Source organism: Schistocerca gregaria, chromosome 2 (genome assembly GCF_023897955.1).
Source record: "Schistocerca gregaria isolate iqSchGreg1 chromosome 2, iqSchGreg1.2, whole genome shotgun sequence".
Taxonomy (NCBI): Eukaryota; Metazoa; Arthropoda; class Insecta; order Orthoptera; family Acrididae; genus Schistocerca; species Schistocerca gregaria.
This window is the reverse complement of record NC_064921.1, coordinates 345,351,439-345,378,007: the sequence shown is the minus strand read 5'-3', so window position 1 is coordinate 345,378,007 and position 26,569 is coordinate 345,351,439. Positions and strand designations below refer to the sequence as shown.

Below are 26,569 nucleotides of genomic sequence, written 5' to 3'. Positions count from 1 at the left end.
CTCTTTCTAATGGTGTCTGTTATTGTTTCTACGTCTTTGTAAATGTCTCTAGATGGCCTCTTCATCCAAATTCCTTCCCGAAACACTGGTCCATATACATAATTGTTTTCAAATCTTTTAACATAAAGAAATGAAAAACAAAAATTGCCACCAACTGACTGATGGGTGCTTGAAATCCTGGGCAGTAGATAGCTCGTGGGATGTGGCACTCGGAACTGAGGTTCCACGTTCGTGAGTGTTATACTTAATTACGAAAACATTTAACGCAGTATTTCCTGACTCATAATGTGCTTTACTTCAACACTGGAAGTATTGTGTTAATAATTGTTTTTATTTTGATTTAATTATTGCCAGTTTACAAGAGCATGATAGGTTTGTTGTTGCTCTAATAAAGATAACTCAGCAATTTTTTTAAAAAATCAGATGATACTGAACAATACTCTATCTATAGATAGTGAAAACTGCCTGAGATGGCACTAGTGTTGCATCAGAGTCACGACAACTGCCAGAGCAGTTGCATCGCATATGGTCGCATAGGAGTTGCACGCAGGTTGCGTTGCAGTTGCGTCAGTCGACGATGTACAATGCAGTGTAATGGGTCAGACTCTCAAACGACTTCCGTTCGACGCTGACGCGACATTTCGTTGAAGTTGCGTTGCGCCAGTGGACGAACGGCCTTTCCTCGCACGACTTAATTAAATAGTTTGCTAAGCAAGGCTGATAGGAAACTTGATAAACATCACGGAAGCTTCAGTTTAAGTAAAGCCGGGAGCCGGCACTTCATTTATTAAAGTACTGCCGGCCATCTCAACCGCCAGAGTCGGCCCTGCCGAGGGAAATTAAGTTTCATGGAACGCATGGACGCCCTACACTAAACGTGCATCAAAGGCGTACGTTAGTGGCACCGGAAGTCGAAATGTAGTGCGAAAAGCGTCGGAGATAAAAACTACAGCACAGTCTTACGTCAGTGAAATAACACTTTCTACAACATCGCCCGTTACAGCTAACGAAGATGGCGAAGTCAGTCACACAGATACTATACGGAAATACATAAGCGTCAAGACGATTGGGTACCTAGAAATACACGATGTGAAAATTGGAAATTTGTGGTAAGGTGTTACGGGATCAAACTGCTGAGGTCATCGGTCCCTAAGCTTACACACTAGTTAATCTAACTTACGCTAAGGACAACACACACACACCTATGCCTGAAAGAGGACTCGGACCTCCGACGGGGGGAGCCGCGCGGACCGTGACACGATGCCTCAGACCGCGCGACACGATGTGATCCGGATATCCCCAAAAGCATACCTTTTTGATATTAGGTGCACTGTGTTGCGACTACTGCCAGGTACTCCATATCAGCGTCATCAGTAGTCGTTAAACATCGTGAGAGAGCAGAATGGGACGCTCCGCGGAACTCACGGACTTCGAACTTGGTCAGGTGATTGGGTGTCACTTGTGTGATACGTCTGTACGCGAGATTTCCACACTCCTGAGCATCCCTAGGTCCACTGTTGCCGATGTGATAGTGAAGTGGAAACGTGAAGGGCCACGTACAGCACAAAAACGTACAGGTCGACCTCGTCTGTTGACTGACAGAGACTGCTGACAGTTGAAGCGGGTCGGAATGTGTAATAGGCAGACATGTATCTGGACCATCACACAGGAATTTCAAACTGCATCAAGATGCTCTGCAAGTATTATGACAGTTGGCGGGCGGTGAGAAAACTTGGATTTCGTGGTCTATCGGCCTCTTGTAAGCCACACATCCCGCCGCTAAATGCCAAATGACGCCTCGCTTGGTGTAAGGCACGTAAAGATTGGACAACGGACCAGTGGAAATCATTGCGTTGAGTGATGAATCACGGTTAACAATTTGGCGATCCGATGGCAGGGTGTGGGTACTGGTAATTAAATATATGAAATCAACATTCATCATTACTGGCTTCCATTATATTGTCTTGAGCGTTTTCTTCTGTTTCGAGCGATACTGATTCATTACCGCTGTGACCACCGCTGAAACCTTCATCTATTACATCCCTCCTGTCTGCATTTTTCCAAATATTCGGTCATTGGATATGCGCTAACACAGTGTCATTTAGCTATCGCATGGATCGTAGTACAGTTCACAAGTACGATATACCTGCAAGATAATTATGGACAACACGATGGACGAATTGATGCCTACTCCGACAGAAGAAATGTCAAAGGAACATCGCTTTAACAAGTTTATAGGCGTTTTAGGTCGGAAACTCATTTCTATTAAGGCTCCTTCGAACGCGGATCACTATTCTTTAAGCACACATTCTCGATAAATTTGTTGCCTCTTGTAGACGCTCAGCGTAACTACGAACATCAAAAAAAAAGTTTTGCATCACCTCTGCTCCGAGAGTTCCGGAACCTGTACAGAAAATTGGAATAGAGATAAACATAAACATTATTTCCGCCCTTTTTATTGCCCATGAAAACCACATACTGCATATTGTCCCACCATACAGCGAGACCTCCAGAGGTAATGGTCCAGATTGCTGTACACACTGGTACCTCTAATACCCAGTAGCACGTTCTCTTGCACTGATGCATCCGTGTATTCGTCGTGGCATACTATCCGCAAGTTCATCAAGGCACTGTTGGTTCAGATTGTCCCACTCCAAAACGGCATTTCGGTGTAGCTCCCTCAGAGTGGTTGGTGATTCACGTCGTCCATAAACAGCCCTTTTCCATCTATTCCAGGCATATTCGATAGGGTTGGTGTTTGGAGAACATGCTGGCCAATCTAGTGGAGCGATGTCGTTATCCTGAAGGAAGTCATTCACAAGATGTGCACTATGGGGGAGCGAACTGTCGTCAATGAACAATTGTCGTCAATGAAGACGAATGCCTCGCCAATATGCTGCCGATGTGGTTGTACAAGCGGTCCGAGAATGGCATTCACGTATCGTACAGCCGTTACGGCGCCTTCCATGAACACCAGCGTGTACTTGGGCCCCACGTAATGCCATCCCAAGAAACCAGGGAACTTCCACCTTGCTGTTTTCGCTGGACAGTGTGTCTGAAGCGTTAAATCTGACCGGATTGCCTCCAAATATGTCTCCGAAGTTTGTCTGGTTGAAGGCACACACGACACCCGTCGGTGAAAAGAGCGTGATGCCAATCCTGAGCGGTCCATTCGGCATGTTGTTGGGCCCATCTGTACCGCGCAGCATGGTGTCGTGATGTCAAAGATGGACCTCGCCATGGACGTCGTGAGTGAAGTTGCGCATCATGCAGTCTACTGCGCACAATTTGAGTCGTAACACGACGTCCTGTGGCTGCACGAGAAGCATTATTCAACACGGTAACGTTGCTGTTAGGGTTTCTCCGAGCCATAATCCGTAGGTAGATGTCATACACTGCAGTAGTAGCCCGTGGGCGGCTTGAGCGAGGCATGTCATCGACAGACCTCTCTCTCCCTATCTCCTCCATGTCCGAACAACATAGCTTTGGTTCACTCCGAGACGCGTGGATTCTTCCCTTGTTAAGAGCCCTTCCTGGCACAAAGTAACAATGTTGACGCGATCCAACCGCGGTACAGACCGTCCAGGCATGGTTGAACTACAGACAACATGAGCCCTGTACCTCCTTCCTGGTGGAATGACTAGAACTGATCGCCTGTCGGACCCCCTCTGTCCCTTAGGCACTGGTCATGCATGGTTGCTTACATCTTTGGGCGGGTTTTGTGACATCTCTGAACGGAGGGACTGTGTCTGTGAGACAATACCCACAGGAACCGAGTGATGCAAAACTTTTTTTTTTATGTGTGTATATCACTAGTGATGTGAAGGTATATGGAAAGAAAATGTTACAACTATAGCGAACACTCTCAAACATTAATGTTTTACCTAGCTGGAGGTATTCATTGACGTAAAATACGAAAGATACATGAATGTACTTATCAGGTGTTTTTTTTATTATTATTATTACTGCTCCTGTTTCATTCCAGTGTGTAGTCTTCCGATCTATATCCATGAGTTCGCGATTGGAGAGATCATACAACGCAGGGTAGTTGCGCATTAATTCAATAACTGATTCCTCATTCATGTTTATGACGATAAACTACTGCTGGCCGCTGGTGGCCGAGCGGTTCTGGCGCTACAGTCTGGAACCGCGCGACCGCTACGGTCGCAGGTTCGAATCCTGCCTCGGGCATGGATGTGTGTGTTGTCCTTAGTTTAGTTAGGTTTAAGTAGTTCTAAGTTCTAGGGGACTTATGACCTCAGCAGTTGAGTCCCATAGTGCTCAGAGCCATTTGAACCATTTTTGATAAACTACTGCGTGATATCACAACATATGTCTCTGAGCACTATGGGACTTAACTCCTGAGGCCATCAGCCTCTAGAGCTTAGAACTACTTAAACCTAATTAACCTAAGGACATCACACACATCCATGCCCGAGGTAGAATTCGAACCTGCGACCGTAGCGGTAGCGCGGTTCCAGACTGTAGCGCTTTGAACCGCTCGGCCACCTCGCCCGGCGATATCACAACAACCTGACCGTGTCGAGGCCGCGAAGCGAGAAACTAACGGCGACAAGAAATACGGAGAAGACGGCACGGCGCCCGCGCAGCATTGCACTGTCACGATCACGCCACAGGCGAGTGTGAACACTGCCCCTTCAATTCCCAGAACAATACCTTCAAACACGTCGGCGGTATAACGGGCTAGTCACGGCACTCTCTCGTCACTAAGTGTGTGAAGCGGCCTTTGCAGGATTAATCTGATTGAGAAAGCAACCTTGGGAAATAAATTTCTAATTTTTACATTTTATAAAACCTAGATAAAAAGAACTGTGTGCACACAAGCAGCGGGATGCGGCCAACGCAGCTGACGTGAAAATAAGTAATAATTAATTTATTAAATTGCCAATTTTCATAAGGATGTGTAATCTTTTGCCTGGAAAAGTGTCATTTATATTCCATCCTGAGTGGAGATGGCTTGGAACTGTACTAAAGTCTTATCTGTGTTACAATACAATCGGGTACTTTGTTGTTCTTTTCGAATCTGCCCGGATCGCCGAAAGCGTTAAAAAGCTCTCCCTCCTCAGGTCACAATTGTCCCATCGGGACCATCCGACCGCCGTGTCATCCTCAGTTGAGGATGCAGACAGGAATGGCGTGTGGTCAGCACACCGCTCTCCCGGTCGTTATGATGGTTTTCTGTGACCGGAGCCGCTACTATTCGGTCGAGTAGCTCCTCAATTGGCATCATGAGGCTGAGTGCACCCCGAAAAATGGCAACAGTGCATGGTGGCCTGGATGGTCACCCATCTAAGTGCCGGCCACGCCCCACAGCGCTTAACTCCGGTGATCTCACGGGAGCCGGTGTATCCACTGCGCAAGGTCGTTGCCGATAGCGTTAAAGCGCCCGCTTTAAAGAACAAGTACATCGAAACTATCCCAGCTAGACTCACTCCAATTATTCCGTGTCCGTCCGTCTGTTTGTTTTAGTAGACCGTCCTGCTTCATTTTCATAGCATTGTGACAAGCGACACTCAGTTTTCTGTGAGTCTTATTGCAGGGTTACACAGGAGCAAATGACGATCAGTGAACAGCTATTCTGGTATAAACGTTTGGCTAGCATGAGCAAACAGCATTCGGTCGTGTTCGGCACGCATAGGCAGATACTGGTCGGTGTTCGGTTGGTTGTCGGTCTTTCAGCGCGAAGCGTCAAAAGATCACGTATCTTTCCGCTTCGCGCTCACAGCACAGCGTGCGTTCCTCTGCTGATTAGCGTGCGAACTCCTTTTCTTGTTGACTTGAGCAATTTCTACCAGGGTAAACAAATGCGAATACGTATCTATTACACTGAATAATGTAAAATTACAAAATATACGAAAAATGTGATAATTCTCGTGGTTTACGTTCAATGTAGCTGTAATTACGTCACAGCTGTATCACTTTTATTTTAGATGTTTTGACATATTAACAGAATATATGAAAATTGTTTCTCCCTCAATGACATCATATCTCCTCTAGCATAACATGTAGAAAATTTTATCGAATAGTTGTAAGATATCTGTTTTATTTTCGGTGTTCAAGGAAATTCATTAGAGCTTTATATTTTTATTGGATGTGTCATATTTCACATTTTTCAAACAGTGGTTTTCGATAGTCGATACATTACGCCACAGAGGTTCCGAGTACAGACACTTTGATCTTTGGTTGGTACCAGCATTGTCATTTGTCATTGCATTAGGCATTGTAAGATCATCTGGTGAGACAATCGTTTGTCGTCTGTGCTACTGAGCGGATGGAAATGGCTTGCCAAGCTCGGAGATAAAGATACAAGGGTTAAGTAGTGAATTACGTTTTTGTAAGAATTAGTCAGGCAAGTGTAAATTTCTGCATTTCTTGCTTGCACGTAATTGTGGTGTGTTTGAAAACAGAAAAATTTTGGTTGAACCTTTTATTTGTTTAGGTTTGTTGGTTTCATTGTTCATATGAGAGTTAGTGAAGTATTCTATTCATATAGTTAGTACTCAGAAGTTATTGATTTTACCTCTTCTTTACCGTTTCAGTAAATAATCTTGGCAGAGCAAAATTTCTTATAAAGAATAAATTTTGTAAATATGATTGTTAATGCAGGCAATAAATTTGTTTCTGTAATGTAGTTTCCTTCTGTAGTACAATTTTTAAAGTTCAGTTTTCCTTCAATCATTTAACAAGTTTAAATTCCAGCGCCGTCTCCTCAGAAAAGAATTTTATTTTCTGATTGTGTGTGTCACCGCATTGCACTGCTAAACTCAGTGGCAAAAAGTGACACATGATGTCTTTGCAATAGTTGCAAGTTCTTACATTGCACTTTCACAATACTTTTCTTTCCTATTTAGCTTTCTTGCTTGCTGCTGCGCTGTGTATTTCATGTTCGTCACATTGAGCAGTACCAGACCTCCGTTGCCACTGGGAAGCCACATGAAATTTGTTAAGAGCCAGTTTTGCATTATCATCGCGACAGTTAGATTATTTACTGATAGGTTTGCTTTTTTAAAACTCATTATCAGATCACTTTAGGCATGGTTCAGTTCACAAGACATTTCACATGCAGAGAGTTTTATTTTCACACTGCAGTGTCACATTTGCATGTGCATTTTCTGTCTTTTGAATTTTGTTTAGTCGGACAGAGTACGTAAATTTGAAGGGTATTTCTGTAGAAATTGTTTTGTTATTCTTTCGTAATTCGATTGGTAATTTTTACAGCTTTTTCGCTCTGTTGAAATTGCAAGTCAGGTATTGTGACGTGACGTATTGGATCACTTCCCGTACTGCAAAACAGAATGTCACAGAACAGCTTATTTAATATACAGTTGAGTTTCCAGTCACCTTGGTAAGGTTAATAAAAAATACAGTTATACATTTTTAGTTTTTCTTCTTCTTGGTTGGCTCTATAGTCCTTGAAGAACCTTGGCCTCCTGTATCACGTGTTCTATTCTTCTCTGTCCATCGCCTTCTTTCTCCAATTTATTATTCCTGTCGCCTTTAGGTCGTCTTCCATATCGTCCAGCCCCCTTTTCCTGGGTCTACCCCGTAACCTTCTCCCGTCAGGTTTTCCCATCAAACTTTCTTGACACTCCGAGTTTCTGGCATTTTCTGTACATGTCCTGTCCATCTTATTCTTCCTTGCTTAATTTTAACAACAGTATCCATCCATCCAAAAAGTGTTTGTAGTTCTACCTTTGTCCTTATTCTCCAGCCATCTTCCTCTCTCACTGCTGCAAAAATCCTTCTCAGTATCTTTCTTTTCCATCTCAATAACCAGTTATCCTCCTTTAATGTCAATACCCTGCCTTCTGATCCATATATTACTATAGGTCTTAATATGGTCGTGTATATTTTGATTTTTCTATTCCTACTAACATTCCTGGAATTAATAACATTCTGCGAGGCAAAATAGCAACGATTTCCACTCGCTATCCTTTCTTGAATTTCTACCGCTACTTTATTATTGTCCTCCGTTATTACAGAACCTAAATATTTAAATGTTTTCTCTCTTTCATATTCTTTCCCATTCATTACTATTGAATTCTTTTGTCCGTTTATATTGGTCTCCCCCATCACCATATACTTTGTTTTGTTCACTTCTAAACCTACTTCTCTTGCTGCTTCCTCTAACGCATCGTAGTTCCGCTTTAACGCCCTTACATTCCTTGCTATTAATGCTACGTCATCTGCATATGCTATCACTTGAACTTGCCATTTAAGTACCGTTCCTACTGGGTTTATCGGCATTTGCCGCATCACCTTTACTAAAACTAAATTAAAAAGCATTGTAGAGATCACATCTCCCTGTCATAGCCCCTCCGTACTTGGAATTCACCAGACAGTTCTTGCTCTGTTCTTACTTTACACACTGTTGCTCTCATTGTCATTTCCGTTAAATTGCTCAGTTTGAGTGCGATTCTAAATTCTTTCATGATGTGTATAATTTTCTTCCTGTGTAGGCTGTCGTACGCTTGCTTAAAATCAATGTACAGCTGATATAGTTGCTTGTCATACTCATAAAACTTCTCTAGCACTTGTCTTAATAAAAATATCTGATCCATCGTCGATCTGTACCTCCTAAATCCCTTCTATCATCCCTTCACGTCTGGAGGTTAAAATTTTACTAAATATCCTACATGTTACGTCCAAGAGAGTGATTCCACGATAATTGATACATTCTGACTTGTCGCCTTTTTTATGTAACAGGCAGATAATTTCCATTTTCTAATCCTTAGGCATTACCTCCTGTATCCATATTTTTCTTTATATAAAAAAAAAGGTTCAAATGGCTCTGAGCACTATGGGACTTAACATCTTAGGTCATCAGTCCCCTAGAACTTAGAACTACTTAAACCTAACCTAACCTAAGGACATCACACAACACCCAGCCATCACGAGGCAGAGAATATCCCTGACCCCGCCGGGAATCGAACCCTGGAACCCGGGCGTGGGAAGCGAGAACGCTACCGCACGACCACGAGATGCGGGCTTTTCTTTATCAGTTCATGGACTGTCTCCTCCATTTTCAATTTTGGCGACTCCTTTTTTTTAAGATAGCGTTTCCGTAAACTACTTGTATTGTTCAGCACAACAACAAAACTCTCTCTCTCTCTCTCACACACACACACACACACACACACACACACACACATACATGTAGGTGTATAAAGACCAACAGTTCAGTATACTCCAGAATAAACAAGTACATAATTCATGATATATTACATTAATCATATTTCGTGACTCTTTCTTATACGAACTTTAGTAAAATATTTCAGTGTTTCGCAGTCGTCAGGATCTAACAGAAGCCATTGAAATGTGAAACAATTGTAACTTAACTGCCTCCAGTTGCTTAGAACTAATGTAAATGCTAGCCTTTCTACAGATTACATTACTCGTCTGTAATTAGTGACCCGCTTTTGTATTTTCTACAGTTTATATTAATTGTCGGTAATTATAGAGTCACGCTTTTCTATTTGCTCCTCAATTGCAATGAGTAGCCAGCGAAAAGCGGCAACGACATATGCGCAGCGTTTATAATTATGCTGAGGAATGCTGGAACTGCTGTTCAGTGATAGATGCACTACTTTTAAGCATTTCACGCCTGCGTAAAAATTCAGACACTTCTTTTTTCTTCGTCAAAAACAGCACCCCAGCCATGCAAAATAATGCTATCTAAATACCACTGCTCTGAATCGCCGATACAACTGTCTTTGTATCGAGTGCAAATGTTACGTTAGTACATTTTGTTGTTACGCTTTAAGGTGCTAGCTGTTTGCTAGCGAGGAGACAGGATCGTTAGGCGCACAGGTAGCGAACGCGACAGATGGTCTCCGAGCGTGTGAACTTTTTTTTTGTGGTTTTAGGGAGCACAACTACAATGGTCATTAGCGCCCAGACTAAGTTAGGAATGCACCGCGAGGCACAAGGTTAAAACAGCAACTAAAAGGGACAACGCTATAAAAGACGTATTAACAGGCATAGGATTAAAAAACTACAGCATAATCAAACGTCCTTAGACAGGAGTGTCAAGTTGATAAAACGAACAACGCGAGCAGCAGCTCCTGGGTCATCCGCTAAAATGGCATCCAGAGTACATGGCAGGCCAAGATCAAGACGCAGCGTAGTAAAATCCGGACAGGACGTTAAAATGTGGCGGACCGTCAGCAATTGCCCATCTGCCGTCAGCAGATGGCGAAGGCTGAACTGGCAGTGTCCAATTCGTAGCCGGGCCAAAACGACCTCCTCCCGCCGAGAAGGACGTGAGGAGGACATCCAAGCTACGGGAAGAGGTTTCAAGGCCCGAAGCTTGTTGTCCCTAAGTGCAGCCCAATCGGCATGCCACAGCGATCAAATTCGCCGACAAATGACCCTGCTACAATCTGATGAAGGGACACAACAAGAAGCTGTCCGAGGCTGGAGGACCGCAGCCTTGGCCGCGGCATCTGCAGCTTCGTTCCCAGGGATACCGACATGGCCAGGAACCCACATAAAGCTAACTGGAGACCCGTCGTCCACCAGCTGCTGAAGAGAGCGTTGGATCCGGTGCACGAAAGGGTGAACCGGATACGGATCACTGAGGCTCTGGATGGCGCTCAGAGAATCGGAGCAGATGACATAAGCAGAATGTCGGTGGCGGCAGACGTAAAGAACAGCCCGATAGAGGGCAAAGAGATCAGCTGTGAAGACCGAACAATGGCCATGTAGCCGGTATTTGAAACTTCGTGCACCGACAATAAAAGAACACCCGACCCCGTCATTGGTCTTAGAGCCATCCGTATAAATGAAGGTCATATTAATGAACTTCGAACGAAGTTCGACAAAACGGGAGTGGTATACTGAACCGGGGGTAACCTCCTTTGGGAGCGAGCTGAGGTCAAGGTGAACGCGAACCTGAGCCTGGAGCCAAGGTGGCGTGTGGCTCTCGCCCACTCTAAAGGTTGCAGGGAGCGAAAAATCAAGGTGTTGAAGGAGACGACGAAAGCGAACTCCAGGGGGTAACAGGGCAGAGACATACAACCCATATTGACGGTCAAGAGAGTCGTCAAAAAAGGAACGATACGATGGGTGGTCAGGCATTAACAGAAGCCGACAGGCGTAACGACAAAGCAGCATATCGCGCCGGTAGGTGAGTGGCAATTCACCGGCTTCAGCATGAAGACTCTCGACGGGACTAGTATAAAACGCTCCGATCGCAAGCCGTAAACCCCGGTGTTGTATGGAGTTGAGGCGGCGTAAGATGTACGGCCGTGCAGAGGAGTATACAAAGCACCCATAATCCAGCTTGGAGCGGACGATCGACCGATATAGGCGAAGTAGGACGGTTCGATCCGCTCCCCACGACGTGCCACTGAGAACGCGGAGGACATTTAGAGAACGGGTACAACGGGCAGCCAAATATGACACATGTGGAGACCAACTAGGTTTCCTGTCAAATGTAAGACCTAAAAATTTTGTTGTCTCCACGAATGGGAGAGCAACGGGGCCGAGTCGGAAGGACGGTGGGAGAAACTCTTTGTAGCGCCAGAAGTTAATACAGACCGTTTTCTCGGCAGAAAAACGGAAGCCATTGGCGACACTCCAGGAGTAAAGACGGTCAAGAGAACGCTGAAGAGAGCGCTCCAGGAAACATGTACGCTGCGCGCTGCAATAGATGGTAAATTCGTCCACGAAAAGGGAGCCTGATACATCATCTGGGAGGCAATCCATTATTGGATTGATCGCTATGGCGAAGAGAGCGACACTCAAAACGGAGCCCTGTGGCACCCCATTTTCCTGGCGAAAGGTGTCTGACAGGACAGAACCCACACGTACCCTGAACTGTCGATCCATTAAAAAGGAACGAATAAAAAGAGGGAGGCGACCGCGAAACCCCCTTGTATGCATGGTGTGGAGAATTCCCGCCCTCCAACAGGTGTCGTAAGCCTTCTCCAAATCAAAGAACACAGCCGCGGTCGGGCGCTTCCGCAAGAAGTTATTCATAATGAAGGTCGACAGGGTAACCAGAGCGTGTGAACGTTGGGATGAGGACAAGCCTCTTCTGCTGGGACCTACACAGACAGCGAGAATTCAACACCTACGAGGTTTGGCGCCAAGAAGTGTATCGTGCATTATTTGGAATTACTGTCTGAATGTTAACATAAATACCCAACCAAACCGCTGACGTTACCTGCACTGAAAACTTGCTAACAATAATTTTCAGTGACTCTCAATTCATATGCAAAAAATACGTGCAGTTACTACTGATAATCACTGAAGCGCAAGATGAACCAATCTCAAGCGCCCCCTTAGTGGACAGGCTCCACACTGTTAAATGGATCCACATACGAGCGACAGATCGCTTCCTATAACGCACATGTGTGGGCAAATCGCAGCGATCGGTCGCTGGTAGCTGATAAGTCCCAGGCAATCTACCGGATCGCAAGCGATTCGTGCACGCAATCGACTAGTTAGCAGTGGTATGTAGCAATATGGTTGCGACTCTTTCTCCATCGATCAAGCGTGGCTGGGCAGTTTTGTTTCGTTTCGCTTTGCTCACGCCGAGTAGTAAATTATCGTTAGAATTTATAGTTGTCCGTGAGCTACGAACTACTCTGAGAAGTGAAGTGGAAGCCCGAATAGCCATTTATATAAAAAGAAAACTAAACTAAACTCCATCTGCGTTTGGACGTAAAAATTACACTTGCGATACCCCTTTAAATATACTCATCCATTTGTGTTCGCTTCCATTTGCTCCGATGCAAACGAGGCTTTCATCAGCATGAGCACAGTCTGTTGCAGACATCCCATAGCACCTCTTGGCTGCGAGTAAGCATCTAGGCTGTGACTAGCTTACGGGCGATTCTGAAGGCTGAGGGTGCCGGAACTAATACCAAGGCAAGTGTGAAGCTTAGTTTTTCCCTTTATTTCAGTCGCATTATGCACACATTTCCTTTCGGTAGTCGCTGAACTAGGCGACACGTAAGTGCGAATCCTGTTGTTGTCTGTCATGACGTGAAGTCAACTGCGTTTGCGCGTTCGACGCAGGGACACCACCGTGTCAATCTTTACCAAGTGGTCCAGTAGTGGTTGGTTGACGATCTCAGAAAAAAACTGATATTTGTTGGGTGAATTCCCTAATGTTAGTGGACTCTTAAATATTTAAAATTTTGTTGTTGTTTATCATTTAATAACGGCGCCCATTTTGGTTTCAAGCCGCAAGCGTTTTCTCATTTGCAAGCATCTGAGTTTTTTTTTAAAATTATTCAGTAATAAGTTGCCATAGGCCTTTCAAGTGAAAAGCATTTAGTTGAGCACACACTGACCTACAAAGCCGGCCAGGGTGGCCGAGCGGTTCTAGGCGCTACAGTCTGGAACCGCGTGATCGCTACGGTCACAGATTCGAATCCTGCCTCGGGCATGGATGTGTGTGATGTCCTTAGGTTGGTTAGGTTTAAGTAGTTCTAAGTTCCAGGGGACTGATGACTTCAAAAGTTAAGTCCCATAGTGCTCAGAGCCATTTGAATTTGACCTACAAAATTGAAACTAGTATCAGCTAGCTGAATGTATTCCTTAATATATGTAAATAGCCCAGATTTACTGGTCGCGAAATAAAAAAAGAATTTTTTTTACGAAGTAGATTTCAAAAGGAGTGGTGGTTTCTCAGCCCTAATATATTTTTTGCTATTAAACTATATAGTATAGTTACATTGTAGGAGTATCAATGTTCAGAATCTTACGCTTAAAAATACTGTTTTAAAAAACTATTTTTTTAGTTATTCCATTTTTTGGCCTGCAATATCTTGTTCATTTTTATTTGAAAGGCCTAGGACTACACATTTCTGCATAATTAAAAGAAACGCAAATGCCAGGAAATGCTTGCCGAGTGAAGCAAAAATGGCAGCCTTTTGTAAGTAATAACACTAAAAAGTTTTTAAAAATGTTTTTCAGTCCACTAAACATTCGGGAATTCACCTAGGAAATATCACATTTTTCTGAGATGGTCAAGCAACCAATTTTTGCCCATTGCACCGCTTGATATGGAGTGACCCTGCCGTGGCGGTTCGCCACATTCGGCGGAACACGCGCGCCCGCATCCACTCTGGAAGCAGCTGCCAAGAACGCCGCGAAATACGGATGGTGGGACACACGGCCGCACCAAGTTCCGCTCGCGCGAGCAAACTCTGAAGCGACAATGAAATATTCATATCCCTCGTACAGCTGTTCCACAAAAGTATGGGAACAACAAAAGTACAGCGCATTACCATACGGTGTAGGAAACACGTTGGCATTCAAAACAGCTTCCAGTCGTCTCTGAATGGTCTCCAGTGGATTCTTAAACCACCTTTCCTGCAGAATTGTGCCAAGTTCAGATAACGATGATGGAGCTGTGAAGCGATCACGCTCCTTTCTCTCCAAAGTAGACCACAAAGGCTCATTAATATTGAGATCTGGTGACTGGTGGCCAGGGGAATGCAACGGTTCATCTCTGTGCTCACACGACCAATCCTAAGCGATGGGAGCTGCGTGAAAGTGCCCCCTTTGGTCTTGGAATCCACCGTTACCACTGGGGAACAAACATTTTTCCTTGAAATGGACCTAATCAGCCAGAATAGTCACATAATTTTTTACAGTAATGCCACGTTGCAAAGTAATCATGGGACCCATGCAATAACGCGACGTGGTTGACGAAATCAAAAAAAATGGCTCCAAGCACTATGGGACTGGACTTAACATCTGAGGTCATCAGTCCCCCCGACTTAGAACTACTTAAACCTAACTAACCTAAGGACATCACACACATCCATGCTCGAGGCAGGATTTCAACCTGCGACCGTAGCAGCAGTGTGATTCCGGACTGAAGCGCCTAGAACCGCTCGGTCACAACGGCCGGCTTGCCCAAATCATTGTTCAAATGTGTGTGAATTCCTAAGGGACCAAACTGTTGAGCTCATCGGTCCTTAGACTTACACACTACATAAACTAACTTACACTAACTTAAACTAAGAACAACATACGCACCCACCATGCCCGAGGGATGACTCGAACCTCCGGCGGGAGGGGCCGCGCAATCAGTAACACGGCGCTTCTAATCGCGCGGCCCAAATCATTACCGAACCCTCGTCACGTGAACCCTTGAGACGAAATCTCCACCAAATGTTGGGAACAGTGTGAAACAAGACTCATCCGCCCAAAATGACATTCTTCCACTAGTTCATGGCACATGTTTTAATGGCTTCGGCGCCACCTATTTTTGATAGCATCACTGATGAGTGCTTCTGAATTTCAAGCTCGCCTTTATATTCCCAGTTTCTGGCGCTCCCTTCATGTTATTTCGGTGCTGGCAGAGTCATCACATCCCTCTTCAATGACTATCCGTCACGATCACTCAACACGCACTTTCGTCCGCGTTGTGACGTAGCAGATTATGTTTCTTCTCTTTCGCTGTATGCTGTGAATATCTTCGATGTCGTGTCTCTGAAGCACCAAACACGTCAGCTACCCTGGTTTCGAAAGCACCTACTATACGAGCACCAATAAATGTACCCACTTAGAAGTCACTTTGCTCCGACATATTGCACTCGCAACTAAACAAACAGTGATCTTTCCACGACTGAGACCTGCAACGTTGAGGGCATTGCTCAGATACCGTTCGTTGCCAAATACAACAGCGCAACATGCAGTATCAGCTGGCATCTCCAGGAATGATCAAGCATGCATTTCTCGCGGCATTACATACTTGTCCAACACCTGTATCTCATAAAGTTCTGTGAGACATCGAAACGAGATTTTGACAAGTGATAGTCCTCTAAGAGAAGAGTATTTACCAACATCGTTAATATGTTAAATTTTCTTATACTGCGCTAGACATACTTTTTCAATGAAGTAGTGTAATTTTATAACGGCCGTCGGTAGCTGGTGACACGACAATTGCTTGGGGTTTTTCAACAACAGAAGTGAAAAAATTTCACTTTTACATTTATACCGAGACTGGGTTTTTTCGCTGTTTCACGCTTTAGAATGTTAGTGAGATGAATTTTTGTAAACTCTGCTGTGTTTTGGCAAAAGAAGCAAACTGTCACGTGGCTGAAAGAGAAGTGTAGGTCTTACTCAAAATACGTCACTGATGACACTTCTTTGAAGGAAAAAAGGATGAACAAGTCTATAGAAAACAAAACGCCACTTAAATTGTAATTTCGGCAGAATCCTATATCCCAAAAAATGGTTCAAATGGCTCTGACCACTATGGGACTCAACTTCTGAGGTCATTAGTCCCCTAGAACTTAGAACTACTTAAACCTAACTAACCTAAGGACATCATACAAAGCCATCCCCGAGGCTGGATTCGAACCTGCGGCCGTAGGGGTCTCTCGGTTCCAGACTGCAGCGCCTAGAACCGCGCCGCCACTCTCGCCGGCTACCTATGTGCCAAGTGGGCCTGAAACCCGCCAAAGGCTTTTATTTACACACTGACCGAAACAAATTCTCAACACCAAGAAGGAGTGGTGCGCATAAACGAAAGATATGAGGGTGCAAATCAGGTTTGCTTCAAATACACCGTGTAACGGTCGTGAGCGTTAGTTACCCTTGAGGCTGGACGTAGGGAGTTGATGTTAGTGAAGAATGCCTTTACGGCAGGAGTGTGCAAGATTATCGAGTCGCGGGCCAAGCCCCGGTCCGGAAACCATAGCGCTCAGCCTCGCTTCCCCCACTGCCATGTCGCGCTGTCTGTGCACGTGGAGGGGGAAGAGGGGACAACAGCGAACGCGCCGCATTTAAATGACAGCCAAAATTGGAAATGTGTGATAAGGGCTTATGGGACCAAGCTCCTGAGGTCATCGGTCCCTATAAATGGCAGTACAGTGGCTACTGCATACGACTTGGTTTTGTATTTCACATTTTTCAACAACATAGATCAAAAACAAAGTAAGTTTTCAAAATTGATTAATTATTTTTGGCGCACTGAAGACATAATACAATTTTTATCTGGTACAACCTGTCGACATACAGGCAGGCGCATACAAGTTCACAGAGTTTTGCACTCATGTAATTGTGACCTACTTAAGTTTCATAATCGAAAATAGATCTTTCACACAAATATGGCGACTTGTAGAGCCTACCTAAGGAAAGCCTTGTGATCTTCTGGATAGTTTTAACGTAAAATGATTTGTAATTAAAAACTGGGATTATCTTGTACCTCAATCTGTTACATCTGCACATGCACAGGGATGCTTTCAACTGAAACGACAAACGCTCTCGAAAACAGCACGAAAGAATGTGTAAGATTGACAGTATCCTCTAAATACTTATAATACTATCGTTGTAATTCTTGCACAGGCACAGTGAATTCTTCAGGCCTTGGCGCTTTCTTTTACGCCAGTGAGCTAAAGAAGTTATCTTGCAATGTCTTACTGTGGACAGTGTTCGGTGAAGTGCGCTTAAAATGTGAAGTCTGCAATGCATCCGGCTGTTCTAATTTTAGTTTCTACACGATTTTTCTTTGTAAATTCAACAAAAGGGAGGTTTAAATCGAAAAATCGTCCCAGCCATACCCCTTGACTTAACCAATGTAATTTGCAATAATATATGATGGCTGCATACTCTCCCTTCATTTCCATTGAGAACTGTTGCTACTCGAAATAATGGGAGCGACTTCAGAAATTTTACTATTCGTACCATCACTTTGTACAAGTGCTCCATGCCTGCAAATTTAACACAGAGTGCTTCTTGATGCACTGAACAATGAATCCCATCTGTAGATCGTCGTAATTTTTTGCTCTTTCATTGTCACCAAAAAATTTAAATTCTTTGTGGATGGTACTATAAAGTCGTTTCGTAGCAAATAAGCAGAACTCGTCGCTTGTGGGATTTGACAATTCTCATCTCTCTCTCTCTATCACTTGAGCCTTGTCGCGCAGGGATAGCCATCGATAATCTGATTTGGCATGTTAATGGTTAAGGTGTGGCTGGAAGCCCTTCCTGCTGCCACCCCGTACCCCCCAGGACGGAATTAGTGTACCCCAACTGACTGCATCGAGTGTAATCTATGGAAGAGTGTGAATGTGTTCAGATGTCTGCGAGCCGAGGAACTGAGGCGGAACATGGGGACCAGCCCGCTATTCACCTAGCGGGACGTGGAAAACCGCCTAAATACCAGATCCAGGCTGGCCGGCACATCGGCCCTCGTCGTTAACCCGCCGGGAGGATTCGATCTGGGGCCGGCGAGCCTACCCGAGTCCAGGAAGCAGCGCGTTAGCGCTCTCAGCTACCCTGACGGGTCTCTCTCTCTTCTGTCATTCTCATTCATTTTAAATGATTATGACTCTAGGTCGCTAGACTGCCTCTTTTTCTGCAAACAGCTCTGGACATGTGAACATTCTTCATACCACGAACAAATAGCGAAGGGTAAACAGCGCTGATATCACGATTCTGCCAAACTCAGCGAGTTCAGCCGACCGCAAAATGCCACACCACACTGCTAAATGAATGTCGCACTGCACCGGGTACTTCCGAGAAGGGCCGAACAAAGCCGAGTGACAGCCAGGCCTCGCACCGGCTGCGGACCGCGTACGCTGCATACGTGAAGTGTGACACGCCGTGACCGGCCCTGATTTAAGGCGACAAAGGCACCATTCTCAACACCTCCCTGAGTTTGAACGAGCTCGTGTAATAGGGCAATGGGAAGCGGATATTCCTTCTGCTATGTTGCGGAAAGACTTGGCAGGACTGTAGCCACTGTACGTGATTGCTGGCAGCAGTGATCACGATAACGTACGGCCGCAAGAAGACCAGGTTCCGGACGACCACATTACACTACAGAGAAGGAAGACGTTCACATTCGGCGCGTGCCTCTGGCGCATCGTACTGCATCTTCAGCAGCAATTCGAACTGCAGTCGGCACCACAGTGACGCAACGAACTGTTTCAAATCGGTTACTTCAAGGACAGCTCCAACCCAGACGCCTTGAAGCGTGCACCCCACCGGCGCCAGACCACTGCCATTTGCGAGTTCAGCGGTGTCAAGTGAGAGCTCATTGGAAGGAAGGGTGGAGGTTCCAGATGAAAGCTGTTTCTGCCTCGGTGCAGTTCGTTTGAGGAGACCGTTGGAGTGCCTGCAACCAACATGTCTGCATGCTAGACACTGGACATACACCTAGAGTTATAGTCTGGGGTGGGATTTCGTATGACTGCAGGAGCACTTTCGTGGCTATCTCACGCACCGTAACTGCAAATCTGTAAGTCAGTTTGGCTTTTCGGCGTGTTATGCTGCCATTACAGCATCCCAGGGGGTGTTTTCCAACAGGATAACGCTCACCCACATACCGCTGTTGTAACCCGACATACTCTGCAGAGTATCGACATGTTGTCTTGGCCTGTTCGATCACCACTTCTGTCTCCAATCGAGCACATATGGGACATCAGCGGAAGACATCTCCGGCGTGTTTACGAAAGGCATTAAGTGTCCCTGTATTGAGCGACGTGTTCACGAAAAGCAATAACCGTTCCTGTATTGAGTGACGAAGTGCAAGAGGCTTGGAACCCCATCTCACAAATACATCCAGTACCTGTACTACACAATCCATGCACATTTACATGCTTGCGTTCAACATTCTGACGCTTACACCAGTTATTAATATATCAGCATTTCACCTTCGCAATGGCTTATCTCAGGTTAAATTAACCTGTGATCTTGCAATTTTAATCGCTTAAATATGTTACCTAGACAAATCTATTCCCGAAATTTAATTGCTCTAAATGGATTATTTTTTGGTATTGCGATATTTTTCTGTCAATGTATATCTCAATGATCTCAGGAACATGGACTCACAGCACATGGTGTACCATCTTTTATCTCGTATCCCTAAACGGAGTGAATGAATGTACTTTTTCATCTCAACTGTCTTTTAGTTCGACACATACTGATAATCTGTTTTCCCTTGACAGTTAGTTGATAGGATTATGCAAATTATCAGTGTGTCACAGCTTCGCAGCTACGAAATAATTGTATTGTCTCAACAAAAGCTATTCCGGTTCCGTAAAGCAGCATGCTTCTATTCAAAAAGATGCGGGTGATTCCTTTTTCCAGCCTTTGCAACTGCCCGGCAAGATGAAAGTAGATTCTATCTTAACATATCGAAAAATATCCTGCTCCTTCTTCATGTTCAGAGAAACATGATCAGAGACAAGTTTTGCCTAATGCCTACACTGGCGACACGGCAAACCCTTCATGTCTCTGTCTACGCAGAACGCTTGGCATTATATTGCTAGAGCGAAATTGTTGTAATTACAAACATTACTCAAAAGATTATGTATTAACAACAATAAAGTCATAGTGAAAACAAGATATATTGCTCAGTTGATAGTTACGTTTTCTGTAACTCATTAGCATGATTTTGACGCCAATGTGTGGAACAAGTCTGTTTACAGACTACGTGTTCCTGAGTAGTCTTACAGCTACACGCTGGTCATTTACGGCGTAACAAATAGAATATTGCTTATATTCAATAATAATGAACAAATTAGTCTTTAACACTATTCTTGTACCTTTTGATTCACGTGTATGGGGCGATCAAAAACTTTCCTTTTCAGGGCGTTGCTGCAGCGCATATGCAACGTTGTGCGACTCCGATGCGGGTATATAAGTACCGACACGACGACAAGGGGTTGGTGTGGCATTCGTGCCTTTTTGAACTGGTGCGGTAAATTCGGAAAGGTAAACTGTGGCGACGTTATTATCAAATGTGTTTGATCATGCCCAACGTGTTGCTATTCTCTTCTTGGTTCCCGAAGGACAACCACCAGTAGAGACATCCATCAGTGAAAGAATATGTACGGGACAGGATGCTTATTGAAAACCATCATTCCGGAATAGTGCGCAAAGTTCCGTGCTGGTTACGATCCAACACAAGGCATCGGTCGATCTGGGAGGCTAGCCTCATCCATTACAGACCAACTAGTATGGAACACACTCAGGCACCCGTCATATAGTCCTGATCTATGTCCATGGGAATATCACGCCTTCAGTCCCTTAAAAAAGGCCATGGAGGCGGAACGATTACTGTTGGACGGAGATGTGTAGCAGGCAGCTACGGCCTTCTTCACACAGAAGAACAAGCGGGTATATTCAACCTGGCGCGTCCGTGGGATGATTGCCTGAATGCTCACGGCGATTTGCCGGATTGGCACACCGGTTCTGGACTGTAGCCCTTCGAATTGAATTTTTTTGTCGCACCTTATAACTTTTGTTTCTTTAGCTACACAGTACCTCTCAGCTCTCTTTCCAAGCTTTTACCCCTGCGTATGGAGTAGGGTTTTTTCCGTGATTAGGAAAATACATATTAGTTATTTCATCTTTGTGGACGGATGCCCTCTGCCTCAACATAATCATTCCTTAATCTAAGGAACGGAATTTATGCCCATTACTATTCCGGAAATGGTACATTTAAGCTAGATGAACAAAAGCTACGTTTGTTCGGTTTGAGCAAACAAAACAAAGAACGCGTTTGGCGACTATTATCTCTGGCAGACTGGCTGAATTTTCGGTGCCACCATCTGATTAGCTAACTTCGATGCTAAATAATTCGGGAACGGAGCAACGCCTCGAAATTTTTTCTTAACAATTATTTCTCAGCCCTACCTCTCCCACAGCACACTTAAAAGCTTTTGAGACTGTTTCTGGCCTCCGTGTATACGTACATACATTTTTATAATATTTGTCAATTTAAGTTTATTTATCCCCGTGTGCACATTAGGCCAAAGGAGGCCGACAAACGACAAAGCCGAACGTTGGTCGCCAATGCAATTGCGTTCGGCGTCTCATCCACACCAAACGAAGAGCTTGGGACCAAGGGATTCGGCTATGTAAATTTGCATTTGACTCCGATAAATTGCCGACGTTTCTCCCGTTTTGTTATCGTTATAAAGTAGCATTTTAATTAAAATTTCGCCGGCCGATACTGTGAGGGAAAAGAGGATTTAGCAGTCGTCGCAAGTGCAGCATTTATTTTAGTGCAAGAAGCTGGTCATCAGAAGAAGAAGAAGAAACGACGATGGAGGGCGCCTGCTTTTAAAAAGTAGGGAGGAGTGTGGTGAGAACAAATTAGTGTCTGATCTGAAAACTGAATTAGAATATTTCCTATTTTATATTTTTTTCCCAATTGAAAGCCAGAGATTTCGAACTTCTACTGAATTGTGTAGGCTCTAAAAATTTCCAAAAGATAACATCCCTTTCATGAGAAATGTAACAGCAGCAGAAAGTTAATAGTCGCTCCCAGTTTTGTTTGTTTCTCTTTTTCATTCACGGCGAAAAGATGTCAATAAAGATACCGTTTTCTTGTCAACATAGCGTATATTACTAAGTAATAGCCGAGTTATTTCCGTACAAGCGTCTAGTCTTTTCAGTTAGTTTTTAGTCGCATTTCGTAAGAGCCCATTAAAATTCCCGTTCACGTTAAAAATGTATCAGCTTTAATGCTCTATCGATATTCCACACTATACTCCAGCATTTTTAAAAACAAAAAATACACACCTTTATAGAGAAAAGGCATTACCTACAGGGAAAACAGTGACTGCTGAAATTTTTTCATGGTGCCCACAAGTCGCACTCAGTATGTTTTATTGAGTGATTTAGCTCTTTGATTTAATAGCCAACTACTGTACTTTAAATTATAAATTCCAGAGTTTCCGATTATGCTCTCGTTAAATAAAAAACATTAAGAAGAAATGGAAGCCCTTGGTTTTCTGTTGTCTTTGTCCAGTCCAGAAAAGTAGCAGTACTCACTGGCTTCAACATGTGTATTTCTTTAATAAGATTATGACTCATGTGATCAGGAAAAGTTCTGATCATTTTCTTAATGGTATCACGATCCACATGAAAAACAATCTTGCTATGATCGCGCTAAAAATCTCTTATTGAAACAGTTTGTTCATCAGTTTCATTTGAGAGTGTCAGGTGTTCCACTAACACCTCAGTCAAGTTCACCAATGTAAATCTTCGTCTTCCTTCCTCTCTTTAACGAAAAAGTGTCTCAGTCTCAATTTCATCAGCCATTTTTTTTTAAAGTTCTGCTTAAGTATTCACACCAGAAAGCTCTTACCTCCTTATTGTAACCGTCAGAGCTTTAATGTTCTTTTTTTTTCATTTATCAAGAGAAATAACTTTTGACTACAGAATCAAACTTAGATGGTCTACATTTCAAACATTCAAGAGAGTCAGTGTTCCAAACCTGGAGAAATAATTGATCAACAATGCCCAAGAAAAGTTAGAAAAGCTATAAAATCTTTTTGTTACGTCGATATATTTTCTGTTATCTCAATTTATAAAATAAGAATATCTTTGACCTCACGTGCTTGTACGATCGTCGAACACAGACAATTCTCAGAAAACTTCCATCTTAAAAAAAGAGAATTGAATAAAGAGCAAAAATACATATAGAGACATAATTTTTTTCCACCCTGAACTAATGAACATTCGACCCAGCACCTGCTCTAGGAGAGAGATTCGAATGCCAGCCAACTAGCCACGCTTTGATGTTACCCTCAGCTGATCGAACCGCAACCAGCAGATCGAACCGTAACCAAGGCGAACCGCTTCGTTGGCTCCTATTTACCGTTCGCACACAATAAGCAAATCTCGGGCAACGAAACGGTTCGCTGTCGTTCGTTGGCCTTTGTTGACCTAGTGTGTACGCGCGTTCACAAACTTTTCACACTGTTCCTGACCATCCTATGTACGTACATCCAGTTTTTCAAAGTGTATGGATCCACGTTATTTGAGAAGCACTTATTGTCAAAAGTACGATCGAGTGAAATTTGTGGCAGGATTTAGGAAATTTTTGTAGGGAGAACACAGCACGTTATCTTGGATGGAGTGTCATCGTCAGATGTAGAAGCAACTTCGGATGTGTCCAAGGAAGGTGTATTGGGATCCTTGGTATTCGTGTTGTATGCTAATGACGTTGTTGACAATATTAATAGAAACCTCAGACATGTCGCAGTTGACGCACGTATGTATAATGAAGTACTATCTGTAAGAAGCTGCATAAATATTCAGGCAGTTCTTGATAAGAATTCAAAGTAGCGCAAAAATTGGCAACTTGCTTTAATTGTGCACTTCCCAAAACAAAACAAAAACCATAGTATCCTATGACTGTGATATCAGTGAGTCACTGTTGGACTCAGGCAACTCGTACCTGGGTGTAACACTTTGTAGGTACGTGAAATGGAATGATCACATAGGGTCAGTAGTGGGTAAGGTAGGTCGTAGACTTGGTACAATACTAGGGAAGTGCAATCAGTCTACAAAGGAGATGGCTTACGAGTCACTCGTGCGACCGGTGCTAGAATATTGCTCAAGTGCGTGGGGCCTATACCAGATAGGATTAACAGAGGATATTGATCGTATTCAGAGAAGGCCAACACGAATGGTCACGGGTTTGTTTAATCCGTGGGAGAGTGTCACAGAGATACCGAAGAAACTGCACCGGCAGAATCTTACAGATAAACGTAAACTATCCGAGGAAAAAATTTCAAGAACCTGGTTTAAATGATGTATAGAAATGTAGCCCAACTCCCTGGGTATCGCTGCATAGGAATCGTGAGGATAAATTGGAATAATTAATAATCATCTTGTGGAGCAGTTCTTCTTGTTGCCTCCGTGCTTGCTAATAAAATGGAATGAGAAGTTCGCCTTATGCAAGACACCTTTTTTCTTTTTGTTTCACCCATATGTTTCAGCACTTTTGTGCTATCGTCAGTGGGTTCTATTTTTTTTTTTAACTTACATGATGTTATTGTCCTCTTGTTTTGGTAGCCGTTCTGCTACACAATATAAAACTTGTCATAGTTTTGAATTTGTGGTACGTTTTCCTGTGTTGTTGGCGAGGTAAATAAGCTTAGTTCTTTGTCTGTGTTCGCGTGGCAATGCAGTTTTTCCGATCACTCAAAACATAGGCGGAGTTTTGGCTGCCATTCGCTGTTGTACAACAGAGGACAATAACGTCATGTAAGTTGAAAATAAAAACAGAACCCACTGACGATAGCGCAAAAGTGCTGAAACAAATAGAAAAAAAGGTGTCTTGCATAAGGCGGAACTTCTCATCCCATTTTTGGAATAATTAAACCACGCAGAGGCGCATTCTTCCCGCGCTCCGTACGTGTTGGTACGTGAATAAACCGTAATAACTGATACAACGGGTCGCAGCGTCTGCCATGCGCCTCACAGTGGTTTGCGGAGTAGATGCTAGGAGGAGGTTTAACGTGTGCGCTGTACGCGAACCGGCAGGCACGCACCTGGTGACGACGACGTCGAGGTCGAGGTAGGTGCCGCCGAACTTGTAGAGCGTGAGGAAGCGCAGCACGTCGGAGGCGTGCGAGCGCGGCCAGCGCGAGGCTCGCAGCGCGCCGCCGCGGTACCAGCCGGCGAGCGGCGTGCCGCGCACGTAGCGCTGCAGGCTGACGCGGCGCAGCCGCACGTTGCCGTAGTGGCGCAGCTGGCGCGCCGCGCGCGACCACGACGCGTTGGCGGCCGCGGGCGCCGCCGCCATCAGCAGGTAGACGGCCAGGTGCGGGTTGGCGCGCGCCGCCGACTCCACGGCGCACGCCTGCCGCGGCGTCAGCCTCACCTCGCCGTCCGTCGCCGACGCGCACGACGTCTCGTGGAAGAAGATGGCGGCTCCCGCGTGCTCGGCCGGCTCCGCGCCCACGTCGGGCAGCGCCCACGAATCGTCCGCCGTCGGGGAGACGGAGCCGGGCGCCGCGTCGTCGGAGGCTGCGCCGCCGCGCTCGTAGCACGCGATGCCGTCGGCGGAGGCGCCGACGCCCGTGACGTCGGAGAAGGCGGCGCCCGCGCCGGCCAGCACGGACCGCAGGAAGGCGTCGTCGGCGGCGGCGGCCCACAGCGTGAGCAGCAGCGCGGCGGCGGCCGCCAGCGCCAGCCCGGCCGCTAGCGTGGAGCGGCGCGCCAGCAGGCACGGCGCCCGCATCTCGCGAACCGGCGCACCCTCCCGCGTCCGCGTTCGCGGCGCTACTGACCGCCACCTCGCCGGCGAGGGTCCTCTCCGGCCCAGTGCGCATGCGCGCCGCGCACGCGCCCCGCCACCTGACCCCGTGCTTAACAGCTGACTGCCACTTCCCCTGCAGCGGCGACAACCATTCGCGACGACTACCTTTTGCTTCCGAAGTGCCCGCGTGATCGGCTGGCTGGGTTCCGGCCACCTATAGTTGCATGGGGGTGATTTCCTCCACAATTCGGTCTGCTACACTACTGGCCATCAAAATTGCTACACTAAGAAGAAATGCAGATGATAAACGGGTATTCATTGGACAAATATATTATACTACAACTGACATTTGGTTACATTTTCACGCAATTTGGGTGCATAGATCCTGAGAAATCAGTACCCAGAACAACCACCTCTGGCCGTAATAACGGCCTTGATACGCCTGGGCATTGAGTCGAATAGAGCTTGGATGGCGTGTACAGGTACAGCTGCCCATGCAGCTTCAACGCGATGCTACAGTTCATCAAGGGTAGTGACTGGGGTGTTGTGACGAGCCAGTTGCTCGGCTAC

At 45.1% G+C, this 26,569-nt stretch overlaps 1 protein-coding gene across 1 annotated transcript in view; it reads right to left on the bottom strand.

Moving 5' to 3' along the window:
- The window catches only part of LOC126337023 (lactosylceramide 4-alpha-galactosyltransferase-like), a 315,763-nt gene extending 289,715 nt beyond the window's left edge, over positions 1 to 26,048 (bottom strand). Inside the window, exon 1 of the mRNA XM_050001296.1 lies at positions 25,290 to 26,048. Within this exon, the coding sequence (XP_049857253.1) occupies positions 25,290 to 25,981 (692 nt within the window). The 5' untranslated portion in view covers positions 25,982 to 26,048. The remainder of the gene's footprint in view (positions 1 to 25,289) is intronic.
- Between the last annotated feature and the right edge of the window lie 521 nt (positions 26,049 to 26,569).